This window comes from Mobula birostris, chromosome 7 (genome assembly GCF_030028105.1).
Source record: "Mobula birostris isolate sMobBir1 chromosome 7, sMobBir1.hap1, whole genome shotgun sequence".
Lineage (NCBI taxonomy): Eukaryota > Metazoa > Chordata > Chondrichthyes > Myliobatiformes > Myliobatidae > Mobula > Mobula birostris.
In genome coordinates this window covers 154,933,928-154,955,445 of record NC_092376.1, presented here as the reverse complement: position 1 = coordinate 154,955,445, position 21,518 = coordinate 154,933,928, and the positions used below count along the sequence as shown (strand labels likewise).

Here is a 21,518-nt window from a genome sequence, read left to right as displayed (position 1 = left end):
AAATTTGCAAGAGTCTTTGGTGACATTCCAAGTTCTTTCAGACTCGCAATGAGACATACATAGCTGCTGCCATGCCTTCTTTGTAATTGCATCAATGTTCTGGACCCATGATAGATCTTCAGAGATGTTGACATCCAGGAACGTGAAATGCCTCACCCTTTCCATTGCTGATCTCTTGAAGTCTGGTGTGTGTTCCATTGACTTTTCATGAAGGCCATAGTCAACGCCTTGATCTTACTAACGTTGAGTGCAAGGTTGCTGTTATGGTACCACTCAACCAGCTGATGTATCTCACTCCTGTCTCCTTGTCACCATCTGAAATTCTGCCAACAATAGTGTCATTGGCAGATTTATAGATGGTGTTTGAGCTGTGCCTAGCAACACAGTCATGGAATTTTTGACATTGCTACATCTCTTCCAAAAGTCTAGTTTGCAGGAAGGCATTTTAATCAGTGTCTAGTTTTCTAGTTGCTTTTAGAGACTGATACACAACTAAGAAACCTCTGCTGTATTGTAATATGTTTTTAAAGTTATTTTTTCCCCCATGTTCAGTCATTTTTTTCAACCCACTCAGCCAAATTGGGTTTCTTCACTTTTAGCAATCACTACTTAATATGAAGTTGTGTACAGTACATTTTTTCTTGTGTATATACAGTGGCATGCAAAAGGTTGTGCACCCCGGTCAAAAGTTCTTTTACTGTGCATAGTTAAGTGAGTAGAAGATGAACTGATCTCCAAAAGTCATAAAGTTAAAGATGAAACATTCTTTTCAACATTTTAAGCAAGATTAGTATATTATTTTTGTTTTGTACAATTTTAGAGTGGGGAAAAAAAGGAAAGGAGTGCTATGCAAAAATTTGGGCACCCCCAGAGGTTTGAGCTCTCAGATAACTTTTACCAAGGTCTCAGACCTTAATTAGCTTGTCAGGGCTATGTCTTGTTCACAGTCATCGTTAGGAAAGGCCAAGTGATGCAAATTTCAAAGCTTTATAAATACCCTGACTTCTCAAACCTTGTCCCAACAATCAGCAGCTATGGGTGCTGCCTAGCATTCTGAAAATTAAAATAAATGATGCCCACAAAGTAGGAGAAGGCCATAAGAAGATAGCAAAGCATTTTCAGGTAGCAGTTTCCTCAGCTCATAATGTAATTAAGAAATGGCAATTAACAGGAACGGTGGAGGTCAAGTTGAGGTCTGGAAGACCAAGAAAACTTTCTGAGAGAACTGCTCATAGAATAGCTAGAAAGGCAAATCAAAACCCCTGTTTGACTGCAAAAGACCTTCAGGAAGATTTAGCAGACTCTGGAGTAGTGGTGCACTGTTCTACTGTGCAGCGACACCTGCACAAATATGACCTTCATGGAAGAGTCATCGGAAGAAAACCTTTCCTGCGTCCACAGCACAAAATTCAGCATCAGAAGTTTGCAAAGGAACATCTGAACAAGCCTGATGCATCTTGGAAATAAGTTCTGTGGACTGATGAAGTTAAAATAGAACTTATTGGCCGCAATGAGCAAAGGTATGTTTGGAGAAACAAGGGTGCAGAATTTCATGAAAAGAACACCTCTCCAACTGTTAAGCATGGGAGTGGATCGATCATGCTTTGGGCTTGTGTTGCAGCCAGTGGCACGGGGAATATTCCTCTGGTAGAGGGAAGAATGAATTCAATTAAATACCAGCAAATTCTGGAAGCAAACATCATGCCATCTGGGGAAAACAAAGCTGAAGATGAAAAGAGGATGACTTCTACAACAGGATAATGAACCTAAACACACCTCAAAATGGACTACCTCAAGAGGTGCAAGCTGAAGGTTTTGCCATGGCCTCACAGTCCCCTGACCTAAACATCATCAAAAATCTGTGGATAGACCTCAGGAGCAGTGCATGTAAGACGGCCCAAGAATCTCACAAAACTAGAAGCCTTTTGCAAGGAAGAATGGGTGAAAATCCCCCAAACAAGAATTGAAAGACTTGAAAGCTGGCTACAGAAAGCGTTTACAAGCTGTGATACTTGTCAAAGGGGGTGTTACCAAGTACTGACCATACAGGGTGCCCAAACTTTTGCTTTGGGCCCTTTTCCTTTTTTGCTATTTTGAAACTGTAAAAGATGGAAATAAAGTAATCTTGCTTAAAATATTAAAGAAATGTGTCATCTTTAACTTTATGCCTTTTGGAAATCAGATCATCTTTTACTCGCTTAGCTATTCACAGTAACAGAAATTTTGACCAGGGTTGCCCAAACTTTTGCATGTCACTGTAATGTTGATGCTACCCATTGTCACCCATACTTAAGTTTTGTATCTTTGCATGATAAGATTATTTGTGGTGTTTAATTGAACCACATCGCAGGATGCCATTGTAGAAATGAGCTTGCAAACATTGGATGTCATAAATCATTGAGCTGAAACAATAACTGTTTCTCTCTCCACAGATGCTGTTTGACTTCTCAAATATTGTCCCCGTTTTCTGTATTTTATTTGATTTTCAGCATGTTCAGTTTTTCAGATTGTATTTAGTTATTTTAAACATTTTCTCAGTACATTATTCAAGATTGCTTTTAATAATTTGTGGAATAATATAGCAAACTGTTGTGCAGCTGCCCCTGCAATGAAATTAGTGCAGGGGTTCCCAACCTGGCGTCCACGGACCCCTCGATTAATGGTAAGAGTCCGTGGCATGAAAAAGGAAGGGAACCCCTGAATTAGTGTATCATTGATATCTTGGAAAATGCAAACAATGCAAGGGAAAAGGGAGAGACAAAGATATGAATCTCAAAGTCAAATTTTGACTATTGTTTACCTATACCTAATCATCACCTTTTGGGTGCAAGGGGATGTTCATCTACTGTAGAGTAACAGAGACTTGCACTAGGCTATTGGATGAATTTATTTGGTGGTTTGGTACCCCCTTGCTTTGTGAACTTGCTATTTATTTTTATTTTTTAAAATTTTGTTAAAGGTTACTCCTGGCAGTAAGGCATCCTCAGCAAATCTGTGCCCTGGTGACATAATTGTAGCTATCAATGAAGACAGTACAGAGAATATGAACCATCTTGACGCCCAGAACAAGATCAAGGCCTGTACGGACCAGCTCACACTTTCCATTAACAGGTGAGTGACTTAAAATTCAAAAACATCTCTTGTACATGTTCAGCTTGATGATTTTGTGAAGTAATAAGTATGGTCATAATTTCCAGAAGTAATTTTTGCTGCTTGTTGCAACCCACAATACCAACTTCTAAAATTACATTAATTTTGACTTTGTTTCCACCTTTTCCAAAAAGGCATCTTTTACCTCCAAGTCATTGAGAATATTGGTTCAGCCTCACCTAATTAACTAATTTGCCATGCTACAGACAGAATCTTCTTCTGCACTGGAGAGTTCTGCAAATTGGGATTGGAGTGACGAGATTTTACTGTGCTGTTGTCTGGGGAAAGAGCTGCACTTGGATTTATAGAGCCCTTAATGGCTAAGAGTGAGATGGTGGTGGGGGGGGGGGGTAGTGAGCACGTGGTTGAATGTACATACATTCACACCAACACTGGATTCTTTCTGTAACACTGGTTTCTTTCTGTATTCCCTTCTGAATGGCTGTAATATGCATTAGATTGCATGTCAAAAAATTCTCAATTCATTTTGGGAGAAGATGGTCAACTACTTGAGTGTTTTTTTTTGATGGCTGGAATGGTGTGCTTCCATCCAGTTCAATTACATTTGTCTTGCCCTCCCCTTGTCCATCTCCAGGATGCCAAAGATCTTGTGTGCATTATTCCCTTAATGCCACTGTTCAATCAGCTTTTCCTGTTCACTTTGCAATATTACTTTTAAAAATAGCAGGATTTTCTTTCTCTTGTAAGTAATTTCATAGCAGTTTTTTCACATAAGCCACAAAATCTTAATTTCATCTGACCACTTTGGGGAAAATAGTGTTGATACTGAGCCTTAAGTTACCACCTAAAGGGGACCAATAATAGTGAATTAAACTATAGACTGGTATCTACAAGCCTGGACTGTCAAATCCCATCGCTGCAGCTGTAGGATTTGAATTTTAAAAAAAATTAACATTAAACATTTTTAATTTCAAATTTAAATCGCATTAACTCCCGTGCATGATTTAAATTGATGACTTTGTTTTAGCTTTGACTTGTATTTACATTACCAGGTACATCTCTTAATGATGCAAGAATAATAAGGCATAGACAATTATGGACTTTTTCCACAGAGCATGGAACTTAAAAACAATGAAGGCACGTAAACAGTTATAAAACACTGTCCAACCTCTGTATTTTTCTGGTCATCATGTCACAAGAATGATGAGGGCCCAGAACTGTTAACTAAGAATGATATCCCTTTTAATATAAGACCATAAGATATAGAAGTAGGATTAGGCAAAGAAGTCCAACAGGTTTGTCAGGCAAGGAGTTCCCTTGAGGAAACCATGCTGACTATGGCCTATTTTATCATGTGCCTCCAAGTACCCTGAGACCTCATCCTTAAGAATAGACTCCAACATCTTCCCAACCACTGAGGGTTTATAACTGGTCTATAGTTTCCTTTCTCCTTCTTCTTCTCCTCTGCTTTCTTGAAGAGTGGGGTGACATTTGCAATTTTCCAGTCTTCTGAAACCTTTTCTGAATCCATTGATTCTTGAAACATCATTACTAATGCGTCCGTGATCTCTTCAAATACCTCTTTCAGAACCCATGAGTGTACACCATCTGGTCCAGGTGACCTATCTACCTTCAGACCTTTCAGTTTCCAAAGAATCTTCTCTCTAGTTGTGGGAACTTCACACACTTCATAACCCCTGATACCTGGAACTTCCACCATACTGCTAGTGTCTTCCACAGTGAAGATTAATGCAAAATACAGTTTTTCTGTTTAATGCAAAATACAGTTTTTCTGTTTAATGCAAAATACAGTTTTTCTGTTTAATGCAAAATACAGTTTTTCTGATTAATGCAAAATTCAGTTTTTCTGCTATTTCATTGTCCACTATCACAACCACTCCAGCATCGTTTTCCAGTGGTCTGAGATCCACTCTCCCCTCTCCTTACACTTTGTTTCTGGAAAAAAAGACTTTTGGTATCCTCTAATACTATTGGCCAGCTTACTTTTGTATTACATCTTTACCTTAATGACTTATAATTTGCCTTCTGGTATTTAAATGCTTCCCAGTCCTGTAACTTCCCACTAATTTTTGCTCTATTATAAGCCCTCTCCTTGACTTTTATGTTGGCTTTGACTTCTCTTATTGGCCACAGTTGTGTCATCTTGCCTCTGGAATACTACTTTGTCTTTGGGATGTATGTATTCTATGCTTTTCAAATTGCTTCCAGAAGCAAGTTTTGAAGTTGTCCCCAAGAATGGTGCCAGTGATAAGTACAGTAATTACTGTTGCAGGAATAGACTACAGTACTTGTGTACTGGAGACTAGCTGAGGATCAGAGGAGAAGTGCTACAAATCTACAAAAAAGTCTAGTCAGCATGAATAGTAAAAGGTGACTCCCTTTTGGCTGAGAAATGTAAGGCTAGAGACCATAGGTGTAAAATAATCGGGAAAATAATTTAATCATGATGTGTGGGCAAACATTTTTAATGTGGTATATGATTGAATGTGGAATGTACAGCCAAGAATGTGGTGGAGGCGGGTTCCATTGGAACCTTCAAGAGAACTGGATAAGTATATGGTTAAACAAAATTGCAAGGCTAGTGGGGAATAGGTCTGGGGTAGAATGTCAGTTGTTCTGTCAAGTGCTGGCATGATTATAATGAGCCTAATTGTGGTCTCCTGGGCTATGATCATTGTGATTTATGTAATAAGAATGCAGTCATGTATGCAAAATTCACATATTAGCCAACTACTGAATCACAGTGCTATGGGAATTAATTTTAATAACTTCATTGCACTTTTTCTTTTACCCCATTTATATAGGTTTGTAGTAATTAACGCAGATTTTTAAAATGCACATGACAACTGGGTTTGACAGCAAGAAATGTTGTATGGTACCAACACTATTACAATACTCAGATTCTTGGTGCAGCTGTGTTGACATTTTGTGGATTGGTGTAAACTGTATCTTGCTTTCGAGGGCCCTTCATGAGGTGTTTGTTGTTAAGCATATAATTATCATTCTGATTTGTATACTCCTTGCAACTCAAAGTTACTAATTCAGGCTCCAACACTCAGCTTTGGAGCATGAACTAATTCAAGACATGGGTAATTTAACCTTTCTGATAGCTGCTTCCCTCTGCCATAACATTCCCGATCTCAAACATATTCACATTGCCTAAGGACGTTCTGGCTGCCATTTGTCTATGTACATCTCAATATAAGATAATTGATCACTTATAAATTAATTTGTTTGTAGAACCTAGATGTACACAATTTTACTAGTCATTTGTCCACTCAGTTGTGACTAATTAACTATGCATTGCCAGTTAATTGCTTTGAAACAGGACAGGAATATTGAAACTACAATAAATGGAAGCATCTTTCCTTCTACCGAAGTGTTTATAATAATACATCTGTTAGCTATTTTGAGATGTAACAACAGTTACATCTATTCTTTATCCTATTACTGTTGTCAAGTGTTCAGGAGAGCTGATAACCCCAGCACGTCTTAGCTGGATCAGCCACTAATGGGCATTGAATAAAATGAGCTTTGTTCTGATTTCATTTACTTTGTGATGAATGGTCCCAGAGCTGAAATGTAAACTTTCACTTCCCACAGATGCTACCTGACTTAATGAGATTTTCCAGCACTTTGTTCTTTACATCAAAAAAAGTTTGTTGCAAGCTAAGTATCACAGTGATTGCTAATACGAGAGAAAAGGGTCCTGTGCAATTAAATTATTTAGTTAATTAGATGACCTCCCTGGTTGGTGGTAAAGTAGAGGGGGTCATACGTGCAGAAGTAACAATTCAGAACAAATAATGAGTAGGATTTAATCAAGACTTTTGAAATTGTACAATTGGAACCTGGTCTGATTCTAATTGATTTTATTTGATCTTTTTTCTGAAGGCAAAACGGCAATTAAATTTTTAAGCAATTTTGTAATAAAGTGCATGAAATGTTGGATTTTAATTAGAATTCATTGGACTCAGGCCTCCTATTTCAAATGGTGAGATCCTTTAGTCATTTTGGAATTGATTGCCATAAATCCTTCTGGTTTATGTGTATTTGATTGAAGTACTGTAATATGTGAAAAATTCTGTTTATTTTAAAATTTTAGAAACTATGTCATACTTTCTAACTTTTATATAGAAATAGCAAATAATGGGACTCTGAATTTGACTCTGTATCCTTAAATCATAATACAAAGACTAAATACTTCTATCTCAATACATTGAACACATTTGCCGCTGGGACTTGAGAACCTGAGTTGTAGGGAAAGGTTGAATAGATTAGTGTGTCATCTCCTGGAGCATTGGAAAAAGAGAAGAGATCTTGCAGAGGTGCACAAAATTGAGGGATATGCATAGAGTAATACAAGCAGATTTTTCCCCCTGATGTTGAGAGAGACTATAACTCAATGTTGTAGGTTTATGGTGAAAGGTGAAATATTTAAGGGGAACTTGAAGAGGAACTTCACTCAGAGGGAGGGGTGTGTGTGTGTGTGTAAGTAACCATTTGGCAGCACAAGTGGTAGAGTTGGGTTCAAATGCAATATTTAAGAAGCTCAGATAGGTACGTGTTTGGGAGGGATATGGAGGGCTATGGTATGAGTAGATAAAACTAGGCAGAAAAACAGGTTGATGTGGACGAGAAGGCCAAATGACCTGGTCCTCTGTGTATGGCTCTATGACCTTATGACCTTTACACTTACTACTTTCTGTCTGCCACTGAAGCTTTGGACATTATTTTACTAACCCAAAATATTTGATTGCTTTGACTGATATGAAGAAGTGGGACAATGCATTGGGCAATCTTGGTATCTCTCTGCTCCCAAGAATTTGTGCAGTGTGGCCCCATTTACTGGACTTTGTGGCAGCGAGCATAGCTAAGGTAGTTTTGTTCAAAGTTAGTGTCTCATAAATTAATACCTTTTGTGAGATAAAACCTTAATTTTCTAAATTTATTTCAACTTTGTATTGCTTGATTAGCTAAATTTTCAGGAAAAAACATGAATACCTACCAGTTTCTCAATCCTTTGCTCTACTTAAGATGTCTAACTTTGATCTTCACAATCACTCTAGTGTTTTCTCTGGAAGAACTAAATCTGAAGACTGGTCAGTTGGAATATATTTGTAACTGAAGTTCAGTTTGCCAAAACTGTAATGTCAGTTTATTGCCTGGTGATAATTATTCACTTGAATTGAGAAATGGAAGAAAAGAAAGCCACTAACTACAAGTTGCACACAGCAACTATTCAGTGGCAAGCATGGAGTCCTTTTGAATAAAGATGTTACCACATGTTCTGTAGATCTAAGCTGAACTGCAAACTGCCTCACAAGCAATTTTAAGTCGTATGATCATTGTTTTCCAGAGTAACACATTGAAAACTTGGACCTAGTCAATTCCTATATTCAGCACTTCTGTTTTCTACAGCTTATTTAGACACTCAAATTCCATCTTTGAGAATAAGGGTGCCTATACCTGTAGAAAATATGACGGTTAGTGAGAATGCAGCCATAGAAATAACTGTTTACATAAACCCAAGCACTTCCAGATTGCTGTGATTTTTGCCCCTCCTTTCACTCACCAACCTAAAGCTTTTTTTTACCTTTGCCTGTTTTGGTGATAACATAACAACTTGAAATGATAGGTTTGGTAGAGTCAGAGAATTGTCTGATCAATGAATACCTCTGGCATTTTCTGTTTTTATTGAGGAAACAGGAATTTATTTTATTTTAAAATGAAATAACGCACAAGATTGATGTAATACCAAAATAGTAGTTAAAGTGCAAGTCCTTTTCCTGCGTGAAAGTCTAGAAAGCTCACTTATTTGTTTAATTTTTAGGAGTTATTTCCCGCTTTAAAAATTGCTCATTTCATTTTCCCATTCTATCCTAGAAATTGCACAATGATATATGGGGAAATTTGAGTGCTTAAAGAATTGTCAATTTAAGACCATATGATGTAGGAGCAGAATTAGGCCATTTGGTCTGTCAAGTCTGCTCCACCATTCTATCATGGTTGATTTCTTTTTCACTCTCAATCCCATTCTCCCACCTTCTTCCTGTAACCTTTTGATGCCCCTATTAATCAATAACCTGTCAACTTCGCCTTTAAATATACAGTGGCTTGAAAGCACTCGGTCCCCACAATGATCTTCTCATTTTACTGTCTCATAAATGTATTTAAGTAAAATTTTTTGAGATAATCTACAAAACATTGTGCATCAGGTCAAATCAAAAGGAAAATTCAAAACTCTGGCAGCAGTCAACTAAAAATTTAAAAACCAAAATTGAGGTTGAAAAAGTATTCATCCCCTTTGTAATTACTATGCTAACTTTCCTCAGGTGCAATGCAGTATAATACTTTGACAACTCACTCAATTTGCTGATGTAGAAAATTGGAGGACCACCTGTTTTCAATGAATTCATCAGAATATTTTAAATTCCCCCTTGCTCTGTATGGTCCAGCAGTATGATAGATTTTCAACAGACCAAATAAAAATGAAGGCAAAAGAGCATTAAAGGCAAGTTAGGGAAATGATAATAGAGAAGCATAAATCTGGGGAAGGGTACAAGACCATTTCAAAGGCACTGAACATCCCTCTGAGGACAGTGCAGTCCATTGTGGAAAAATTGGTTTAAAAATAGGAAACCACAGCCACAGTGCTCAAGTCAGGCCACCCCTTTAATATTAGTTGCCAGAGAAGAATGGCACTTGTAAGAGCAGCTACTATGACGCCAACAGTCACTGAATGAGCTGCAGAAGTCAATGGCTGCAACTGGAGATGAAGTTCTTGGCTCCACAGTCCCTAAGGCCTTGTACAAAAAGGGTATTTATGGTAGTGCCAAAGAAGTAGTCTTGGCTTAAAAAATAAAGCATATCCTTACCCAGAAAGACTTTGTAAAGCATCACTTTGATACTGTAAAATGTGGAAGAGGGTCTTGTGATCAAATGAGACTAAAGTGGAACTTTTTGGTTCCAACACTAAGCAGTACATGTGGCATAATCTAATACTGCACATCAGCCAGAAAACACCATCTGTACTGTAAAGTATGGTGAATGTAGCATCATGCTATGGGGATGCTTTTCAGCAGCAGGGACTGGAAATCTAGTCAGGGTTTATGAGAAAATGAGTGTTGGATAAAAACCTGTTAGCTTCTGCCAGAAGGCTTAAACTGGGGAGGAAGTTTGTCTTTCAGTAGGACAATGACTCAAAACACACTGCCAGAGCAACCATGCAGTGGCTTCAAATGAAGCAAATTGATGGCCTTGAGGGGCCCTGTTAAGACTGAACATCTCTGGCAAGACCTCAAGTCCACTGCAGCTCCCTAACTAACCTGGCACAGCTTCGGCAATTCTGTAAGGAGGAATGGTCAAATCACATTCCATGTTGTGCAAAGCTAATAGAGACTTGTACAAAAAGATTATTGGCTGCAATAGCTGTGAGAGGTAGCTCAACGAAGTCCTGAGCAAAGGGGGATGAATATTTTTGAGCTACTGATATTTCAGTTTTTGAATTTTTACCTTTTCATGCTTTACAATTTTCTGTTTTTCGGCTCTACCGTGGAGGGGGGAATGAGCATGTGATTCATAAATAAAAATACTCAGTAAAATTGATCAAAATCTCTAGTTGTCATACCCATTTATGTGGACGAATGGTTGGGTGCTGAATGCTTTTACAAGGCACTGTACCCAATAACGTGGCCTCTACAGCTGGCTGTAGCAAGGAATTTCACAGATTCGTCACCCTCTGACTAAATAAATTCCTCCTTATCTCTGTTCTAAAGGGACATTCTTCTGTTCTGAGTTTCTGCTCTGTGGACCTAGGCTTTCCTGCTATTGGAAATACCCTGTCCCTCGGCACTCTGTTTAGGCCAAGGTTTCAATGAGAATTCACCCCCTCCATTCTTCTAAGACTCTAGCAAGTCCAAGCTGAGCACCATTAGATTCAATAGGTACATTTAATGTCAGAAAAATGTATACAATATACATCCTGAAATTTTTCTTCGCAAACGTCCATGAAAGCAGAGGAGTGCCCCAAAGAATGAACGACAGTTAAATGTTAGAACCCAAGAGTGCCCCCCAGCTCCCCGCCCCCATGTACAAGCAATGACTACCCACTCTGCCACCAGCAAAAAAAGCATTGGTGCTTTCCACCTAGCACTCAAGTGTGCAGCAAAGCATAAATAAAGACATAGACTTGCAGTACCCCAAAGTCTACTCATTCACCCAGTATTCGACATACCACAGGTGCTGTCTATCCCTAATAAGGGGAAAAAGGGGTGTCCCTGTGTCACAGCAAGAGGTGAGACATAGTCAACAACTCACAGATTGATAGTGTTAAAAGTCTGTTGCGTCACTTTTTCTGAGCCCTGTGACCAAAGAACTCAGGTCTCTGGGCACAGAGAGAGCGGCCAGCCCACTGCTTCCGATCTTCCGTGTTCTCCTGCAGTGCATCAGGTGGCACCAGCCTTGAATCTGCCCGCCTCCAGAGCCACGAACATCTGAAGCCCTGAAGGCGTGTTCGTCTTCCAGGTTGTGTCCTTGGGAGATCGAAAAGCGACCAGCTGTGAGGCCCTGAGAGCAGGTCCATTCCCGCAAAGAACCAAAGTCAGAGTGCCACTCAATGTCAGGGTCTTCAAAAAAAAACCTTGATGGGGAACAAGGGATATCAAAGATGGAAATAGCTGTTTCTGAAGATGCAAGCAAAGGAGTCGCCGTTTAGCGCCATCTTAACTAAGCTCCGCCCTCTGTATTCTCTTTCCATACAGGTTTCCCCCGCCATCCGAAGGTAGAGTGTTCCTATGAAATGGTTCGTAAGCCAGAATATCATAAAGTGAAGAAGCAATTACCATTTTATATATGGGAAATATTTGTGAGCATTCGCAGACCCAAAAAATAACCTACCAAATCATGCCAAATAACACATAAACTCTAAACTAACAGTAACGTACAGTAAAGGTAGGAATGATATGATAAATAAACAAGCTATATAAAGTAGAAATACTTATCTACAATCATTGCCGCACTGTTCACCATAGCGAAAATCTCACGCAAGCGCTCTCGGCAGAAACACTCTGTCCAGTAACCTTTAAGCTATGAAGCTGCCAAATCATACCAAATAACACATAAAAATACACAGCCTATATAAAGTAGAAATAATGTATGTACAGTGTAGTATCACTTACTGAAATCGTGAAGACAGCGCCGAGCACACTGATGATGGTGTGTTAGGCTGAGTTGTTGGAGGTTGGGGTGGTGCAGTGGTCCCCAACCTCCGGGCCGCCAACCGATACCGATCCGTGAAGCATGCAGCGGTAGCCGGGTCGCACCCAGTACATCTTTAAGAAAACCGAAATAAACAAGCTAATTAATTAGGTGCCGCCCGGCACGTAAATGTCGGCCCAGATCAGAGGCGACGCAGTCTGGGCCGACATTGCTTTGCGGCAATGTATCGGTCCGCGGCCCGGAGGTTGGGACCACTAGGGTGGTGGGACATTGAGGTGTCATCTCATCGTCGTCTGTTTCCATCAGGGCAGGCAGGTCATCTTCTATCTCTGCCTGCTGGGATGTCGAAGGTCAAGGTTCGTCGTCTGCTGTGGCTGATGTGGAAGGGTTGAAAAACGACTATATGCTTGACTGCTTAGCCTTGCACATTTTTCTATCATACAGTTCTTTATAAGCACTCAAACCATGCTGCAAATTTGCCCTAAACCTACGCACCCTTTCAAAATTAAAGTCGTACTTCGCTGCAATCATTGTAGTGAAAATCTTACGCAGTTGCTTCACGTTCAGTTTCTGGACGACTTCACTTTTGGTCCATTCGTTACTGCATTCGGTTTCGATTGTTATCCTTTCCTCTTCCAATTGCATCAGCTCTTCATCTGTCAGTTCTTGGTCATGGGATGCCAAAACCTCTTCAACATCATCTTCATCAATTTCCACAAGCCAAACTCACTTTGTCCTTACTTCATTCACCACGATCAAAATGCTTAATTATGTCTAGTTTTATGCTAAGTGTAACACCCTTACAAGCTCTTTTAGGCTTTTCCGATACCTTACAACTCATCTTGCAAACGGATGCTCAAAATAAATCGACATAAAGCACAGATGCTCACATGCATGTGTTTAAGCAATGCCGGCTAGAACACAGTTCCGGGGGAGGAGCTTGGCTGCTCGGGAGCGCGCTGCCTTTTTTCGTAACAGTGAAAACACCTTCTGTTAGCGAAAACAGGTAACTAATGTAGGTCGATCGTAACAGCGAGGTGTCGTAAAGCGAATGTTCGAAAAGCGGGGGACACTTTAAATTTTCATTCCTGGAATCACGCTCATAAAGTTCCAGTGGATACCCTTCAATGTCAGTGTATCCTTTCTTAGAAATGGGGCCCAGATCTGCTCACAGTACTCCAAATGTGGACTGACCAATGTCTTATAAATCTTCTGCATTACATCCTTGCTTTTACATCTTAGTCCAATCAAAATAGATGCTAACATTGTATTTGCTTTCCTTACTACTGACTCAACCTGCAAGTTAAACTTTAGTGAATATTGCACTTAGGCTCCCAAATCCCTTTATACCCTGATTTCTGAATTTGCTTCCCATTTAGAAAATAGTATATGCCGTTATTCCTTCTCCAAAGTGCATGACCATTCACTTCCCCACACTGTATTCCATCTGCCACTTTGTTCATTCTCCTAATCTGTCCAATTACTTTTGCAGATTCCCAGCTTCCTCATCGTGACCTGCCCCTACACCTATCTTTGTATTGTCTGCAAAGTTGGCTACAAGGCTATCAGTTCCATCATCCAAGTCATTCACTTACAACGTGAAAAGTAGTGGACCTAACTCTGACCTCTGCAGAACACCACTAGTCTCCAGCATCCTGTGGCTGTATCTTACTGATACCTTTATATGCTTGTTACCTTGTACGTGCTATGCGTGTTTTGTTCTGTGTATGACTGTTGGCACTGTGTTTTGCACCTTGGCCCTGGAGTAACATTGTTTCATTTGGTGGTATTCATGTATGGTTGAATGACAATTAAGCTTTAATTGAAACAAACCCTTTTATTCCCTCTTTTGCCTTCGGTCAGTCAGCTATGCTAGTCTATGCTAGTATCTTTCCTGCAATGCCGTGGGGTCTTATCTTGGTTAGCAGCCTTGTGTGTGGCACCTTGTCAAAGGTCTTGACATTAAATAGTTGCTTACATAGCAGTATAACAGCAATTTTTGTTTTGTTCATTTGGCTTACAAGTTGAAACATGTGGCCTTAATCTGATTCAGTGTTTTTTTTCCTCTCTCCAAAGAGAATAGGGAATGGAAATAAGCAGGGATGAATGACAAGTTTATTAAAAAGCATAATGTCAAAAAACAGTAGCAGCAAATTTTTGGATACGCTAAATAGTTTGGGTGGCGTGCGAAGATGTGAGTAGCTATGGTTAAATGATTAAATAATTCAGGATGAAAACATTTTTAGACTGGTTTGGGGAAAAGTACAACCGGATTTGTTTTGAAGGATAAATGTGTTTATGGAGATTAACCTAATGGCTAATGACAGTAAAGAGTGATTCGGGATTCGGCCTAGTGTGGATAAGTTGATGTTGATGTTTATGTTGAGTGAAGCCTGAAGTGGCAGTTGGGCAAACCAGCTGCTGATGTTGCAAAAACTTGGATCTGGATTTCATTGGTTTAATAATTCCACATTGTGGCAATTTAGGGTAACCCCTGGGGAGAGTCCATTAAGTATTTGGTGCTGTTTTAGACTCTTCTGTCTACCTTTGTTTTTACTTTTCTGACGAAGCAATGTTTCATATGCTTCTTTAAAGTACTTATTTCCTCAGCAATTTTTTGAAATATGTATACTTTCACTTTTTATTCAGAAAATATTTTTGTACATTGAAAACTTATTTTAAAGCTAATCTTACAGAAGTTGCTTGTAAGATGTGTGGCTGTAATATTGAGATATATGATTAGAGCTCAAATTCATCATGCTTGGCTGATTAAAACTACATGTCTGACTGTTGAATTAAAACTAATTCTTCCATTCACATGTTCAGAAATCCTGATGTTCAGCTTCTGGCTGGTCAGGTGATGTTTATACTTTCCACTTAGTGGGGCCCCTGTTCCTGTTCTTCCTTTAAGCTTGCACCAGTTCACTGAAGTGTTACTCTGCGCCACTTTTAAATAAAGTGGATTGGAAGTATATTGGAGCGTTAATAAAATAACAATCTGCTGCTTCAGGAAATCTGTTAGTTCAGCACCAGTAAAGACTCAATCATGCCAGGTTAAGAATTGTACTCTATTTGTGTTGAATTTAATGGCATATTTTAGGATTCAGGCTAATTATTGCGAAGAAAGCGTTAGACTGATAACTGTAGATGCTAAGCACCAACACTAATTACATTTTGTTAATTACGTATGGCCGTAATTGCTCACTTTTTTGTTTCTGCTGCTTTATAATTTTGCCAGTTGCGAAAAGAATGGGCTTGGCTTTTTGAAGAACTGTTGGGATGTGACTTTCAAAATTATATTTCAACATATAATTTGTCTGAAACTTGTACATCTAACCTGCCACTCCACTGTGGATTTTGCACCATCTCTGAGGGCTGTGTTCAATGAGTTAAAATAAGGTGATTAAATATGCTATGAATCTGGCCCCCCTGCTTTTCAACATGATGGTACATTGAACTAAATGCTAGTTATTTGACTTGGTATTTAATTTATATTGTTTGAATGAATTGTTAAGTACATCTTAACTTTTTTTTATTTTTAGTAATTTAAATTCTTTTGAATTATATTGAAATCCCTTTTTGAACATAAACATTTCAAAGTCTTTTGTTAGCAGGTAACAGTCAAAGATGCGTGGGCAGGGGAATCAGGATCCACTGCCCTGGTCTAAGCAATGCTTGTAACTTTTAGTTTGAGGGAACATCATGGCTTTAAGATCTGGAGTTTGATTTAACTTGCAAGCCCATAAAAGATTAATTTGGCCATGTGGGCAGGCACAGGCAATGGTTTAGATCAAACACAATTCAAACAACTGTAATTGAATATGAAGCTGAGTGAACCACCGTCCATTTCAAAACTATTCAATACCTTGAGTCACTTCACCTGACATTGTCACTAACTTGATCATTGAGTTTCTGAAAAATACAGAATCCAAACCAATTAGAGTCCATGCAAGCATTGTCTAAAATCAAATTATGTTATCATCTTGTGTGTTTCCATGCTTTGTGTTTAAAACCAACAGCAAAACAATGCCATGACTTTAGTGTTAACCTTGGCAAAAATTGTTGGAATGCTAAAGAAAATACATGGCAAGAGGGAATACTGGGCAATGCACACTAAAGGCTGCAGGAAAGCATAAGTGGTGGTGTGGCTCTCTTGGTAAGCAATGGAATTGTACCTTTAGAAGGAGGTGACGTACAGTCAGAGAATGTTGAATCTTTGTGGATGAAGTTAAGAAACTGCAAGGGTAAAAGAAAACCATTATGGGAATTGTATATAGGCCTCAAATACTAGCCAAGTTGTGAGGTTGAGATTGCAAAGGGAGCTGGAAAAGACATGGATAGGGTAATGTCACAGTTTAATGGGGGACTTCAATATGCAAGGGGATTGGGAAAATCAGGTTAGTGTCAGATGACAAGAGGGGGAATGCCTACAAGATGGCTTTTTGGAGCAGCTTGTGCTTGAGTCTACTTGGGGAAAGGCTACCTTAGATTGGGTGTTGTGTATTAACCCGGACCTTATTAGGCAGCTTAATGTAAAGGAGCCCTTAGGAGGCAGTGATCATAGTATCATTGAATTCACTTTGCAATTTGAGAGGGAGAATCATAAATCACATGTATCAGTATTGCAATGGAATAAAGGGAATTACAGAGGCATGGGAGAGGAGCTTGCCCAGGTGGATTGGAGGGGGATACTGGCAGGGATGACAGCAGAGCAGAAGTGGTTGAAGTTTCAGGAAATACTTCACAAGGCACAGGATAGATCTGTCCCGCAAAAAAAGTTGTTCTCAAATGGTGGAGGCAGGCAACGATGGTTGATAAGGGAAGTTAAGGACTGCATAAAAGCCAGAGGAAAGGCATACAGAGTAACAAAAGGAAATTAAAAAAAAGTTATAAGAAAGGAAAAGATGAAATATGAGGGCAAACTAGCCAATAACGAAAAGCAGGATACAATTTTTTCAGTTATATGAAGTGTAAAAGGGAGGTGAGAGTTGATATTGCACCACTGGAAAATAATGCTGGTGAGGTAGTAATGGGAGACAAAGAAAGAGCAGATGGATTTTAGTAAGGCATTTGACAAGGTTCCACACGGTAGCTTATTCAGAAAGTCAGAAGGCATGGGATCCAGGGAAGTTTGACCGGGTGGTTTTCGAATTGGCTTGCCTGCAGAAGGCAGAGGGTCATGGTGAAGGGAATACATTCAGATTGGAGGATTGTGACTAGCGGTGTCCCACAAGGATCTGTTCTGGGACCTCTACTTTTCGTGATTTTTATTAACGACCTAGATGTGGGGGTAGAAGGGTGGGTTGGCAAGTTTGCAGATAATACAAAGGTTGATGGTGCTGTAGATAGTGTACAAGATTGTCAAAGATTGCAGAGAGACATTGATAGGATGCAGAAGTGGGCTGAGAAGTGGCAGATGGAGTTCAACCCGGAGAAGTGTGAGGTGGTACACTTTGGAAGGACAAACTCCAAGGCAGTGTACAAAGTAAATGGCAGGATACTTGGTAGTGTGGAGGAGCAGAGGGATCTGGGGGTACATGTCCACAGATCCCTGAAAGTTGCCTCACAGGTGGATAGGGTAGTTAAGAAAGCTTATGGGATGTTAGCTTTCATAAGTCAAGGGATAGAGTTTAAGAGTCGCGTTGTAATGATGCAGCTCTATAAAACTCTGGTTAGGCCACACTTGGAGTACTGTGTCCAGTTCTGGTCGCCTCACTATAGGAAGGATGTGGAAGCATTGGAAAGGGTACAGAGGAGATTTACCAGGATGCTGCCTGGTTTAGAGAGTATGCATTATGATCAGAGATTAAGGGAGCTAGGGCTTTACTCTTTGGAGAGAAGGAGGATGAGAGGAGACATGATAGAGGTGTACAAGATAATAAGAGGAATAGATAGAGTGGATAGCCAGCGCCTCTTCCCCAGGGCACCACTGCTCAATACAAGAGGACATGGCTTTAAAGTAAGGGGTGGGAAGTTCAAGGAGGATATTAGAGGAAGGTTTTTTACTCAGAGAGTGGTTGGTGTGTGGAATGCACTGCCTGAGTCAGTGGTGGAGGCAGATACACTAGTGAAGTTTAAGAGACCACTAGACAGGTATATGGAGGAATTTAAGGTGGGAGCTTATATGGGAGGCAGGATTTAAGGGTCGGCACAACATTGTGGGCCGAAGGGCCTGTACTGTGCTGTACTATTCTATGTTCTATGAACTTAATGGGTACTTTTCATCAGTCTTCACTGGAAGACCCTGGCAGTGCGTCAGAGGTCTGAGAGTATCAGGGAGCAGGGGTGAGTGCCATTGCTATTAGAATGAAAATAGTGCTAACAAACTGCAAAGTCTTAAGATGGGCAAGTCACCTGGACCAGATGGACTACATTCCAGAGTCCTGAGAGAGGATGCAGAAGAGCTGACGGATGCATTGGTCATGATCTTTCAAGAATTACTTGATTCTGGCATGGTCCTGAATGAGTAGAAAATTATAAATGTCACTCCACTATTTAAGAAGGGAGGAAGGCAAAATAAAGGAAATTATCGGCCAATCAGTCTGACCTCAGTGGTTGGAAAAGTGGAGTCTATTATTAAGGATGAGGTTTCAAGGTACTTGGAGAGTAAAGGTAAAGTCAGCATAGTTTCTGTAAAGGGAAATCCCGACTGATAAATCTGTTAGAGATCTTTGAGGAAGTAACATGCAGGGAGGACAAAGGAGAGGCAGTGAATGTCACTTACTAGGATTTTTAAAAGGCAGTTGATAAGGTGCCACACACGAGGCTGCTTAACAAGATAAAATCCTATGGCGTTACAAGAAAGGTACTGGCATGGATAGAGAAATGGCTGACAGGCAAGAGGCAGCTGGTGGGAATAAAGAGGGCCTTTTCTGGTTGGCTGCCAGTGACTAGTGTTCCTCAGGGGTCAGTTTTGGGACCGCTACTTTTCACATTGTTTTTAATGATTTAACTAATAGAATTGATGGCTTTATGGCAAAGTTTGTGGATAATGCAAAGGTAGATGGAGGGGTAAGTAGTGCTAAGGAAGCAAGGCAATTGCAGTAGGAAAAATTGGAAGAATGGTCAAAAAAAGTGGCAGATAGAATACAGTGTGGGAAAAGTACGATAATGCATTTTGGTAACAGGAACAATAGTGCAGACTATTATCTAATTGGCAATGGCGGCGCCAGAGATTTTTTCTTGCTGGTGCTGCAGTGAGGCTGAATTATTCAGTGAAGGTGCTGAGGGATGTACTGTATGGTAACACACGTCAAAGTTGCTGGTGAACGCAGCAGGCCAGGCAGCATCTCTAGGAAGAGGTACAGTCGACGTTTCGGGCCGAGACCCTTCGTCCTCGTATTACTGTATGGTATGTATTCATATGGTATGGTATATATATGTATTCGCAAGGCCAGACGCATGATGTTCAAAAGTCAGTTTCAAGCGTTATGTGCCCACTATAAATGCCTCTGTTAATTCACAAGCAACAGCAATTGATAGATCTAATATAGAAGTGAACTGTTACAGTGTCAACAGCATCGGAGACAACCTGGGCTACACGGAGCATAAATAAACCAACAGAGCATCCGACCCACAGCGCACAACGTGAATCACACACCAATCCCGCAATCAGTGTCAAATGCGCGCTTTTAAACTGAAAAACACAACACTAACTCACAGTGTCCGCTGCTATTCGCATTACATAGACAGTGCCAAAAGGTACACTGTTATTAAAGTCAAATAAGGCAAACAACAGATGCAAGGCTATACCAGGAGTTGGACAAATCATACTCTGACCATGCAATACCTCAATTAATTTGGCTACTGAATTTAAAACAAAAATCAACAGAATCACTGCTTGGAAGTCTAAGCAAAACCAGTAGGCTTAATAGCAGTAAACATAAGGACTATGGGGTATCCACCTCAAAATAATAATAATAATCAGTATTAGTCTTGGCCCAAATTTTAAAAATATCAACTGCACTCACCGTTGCTGTTTTCAGAGAAGCACAATCCGTCTGTTGTTGTGATTGGTGGTGAAAACATCAATGATTTTCTGGACGTCAAGTGCTTTGGTCCTCTGGCTGTTTCTGGCCAACAGAGCCAAGTTGCTGTTCGAGTGTCGCCGCTGCTATTCCTTAGATAGTTTTTGAGGCGTCTGAGGCAAAAGAAACTCTGTTTGCATGAGGCAGGTGTCACAGGTAGAGTCAGTGATATGCAGATTAGTTTGTATAAATCTATAAATGCATTGCGGTAGGGTCTCATTAGAGCTAGAAATTCCACTGTGTCATTCACTGTCTGTCCTTGCTAGAGACTCAACCACTGGTCTCATATACTCACGATTTTCTTGGACAATCTTTGTACGTCCTTTATCAAGCATATTTCCCAATCTTGAACCGTCTTGTTTTCTCAATCTGAATTCGGCCCATGCCTCCATAGCAAACTTATGAGCTGCACTTACATGGTGGGTTTTGAAAGCTGTTGTAGCTTTCCACCAGTTGCGGTAACCGGTGACAGTGAAGGTAGACTCAGAATGGAACCCATGCCCTTCACACAGGAAATGCCTGCATATGAAGCAGAATGTAGTATCTTTCGTGATCGAATATTCCAGGCAGTCAAACCAGCCACGAATAAAACTCCTTTGCTGATTGCCAAACTGTTGCGAGCAGCGAAGGGTACTTTTTCAATGCTGGCTGATGGGGTCCTTCCTCAGGCTGCTGGCTAACATCGCTAACAGTATTCCCACTAGCACTAAGAGCAGCTTCATCCACGTTCTCTTCTGAATCCTGCTCCATTTCTTGTTGCTCTACTTCGCCCTCGCACTCCTTCGATGAACTGCTGTCATCCTCATCCCCACTTACTCCTTTCTACATGTCACTTTCAATTAAGGCGGGCTCAGGCTGAGACACCACTGATTCCTCTGGATGAGGTCGTTTTCTCACTAAAAATTGATCCATTTTTCACGCCAGCCAAAATAATGCACGTGCCAGGCCCACGCTAGCTTGTAAAAGCACAATGTGTGTGTGTGTGTGGCATCCATTAGTCTCGCGAGACCATGGATCTGCGCCTGGATCCTGCACAATGTATGTATACTATCAATCTCTCGCGTGAGTGAGAGTGAGTGATATCACCACTTGAAGTGATCTTAGATCAGCTTAGCTGATCTGAGGACAGCAATGGCAAGA

The 21,518-nt window shown here is 40.2% G+C and overlaps 1 protein-coding gene across 1 annotated transcript in view; it reads left to right on the top strand.

Annotated features, from left to right (window-relative positions):
* LOC140200521 (PDZ and LIM domain protein 4-like) overlaps nt 1-21,518 on the top strand; it is a 109,690-nt gene that overhangs the window by 21,359 nt on the left and 66,813 nt on the right. The window contains exon 2 of the mRNA XM_072263984.1: nt 2,960-3,111. Coding sequence (XP_072120085.1) covers nt 2,960-3,111 — 152 coding nt within the window. The remainder of the gene's footprint in view (nt 1-2,959; nt 3,112-21,518) is intronic.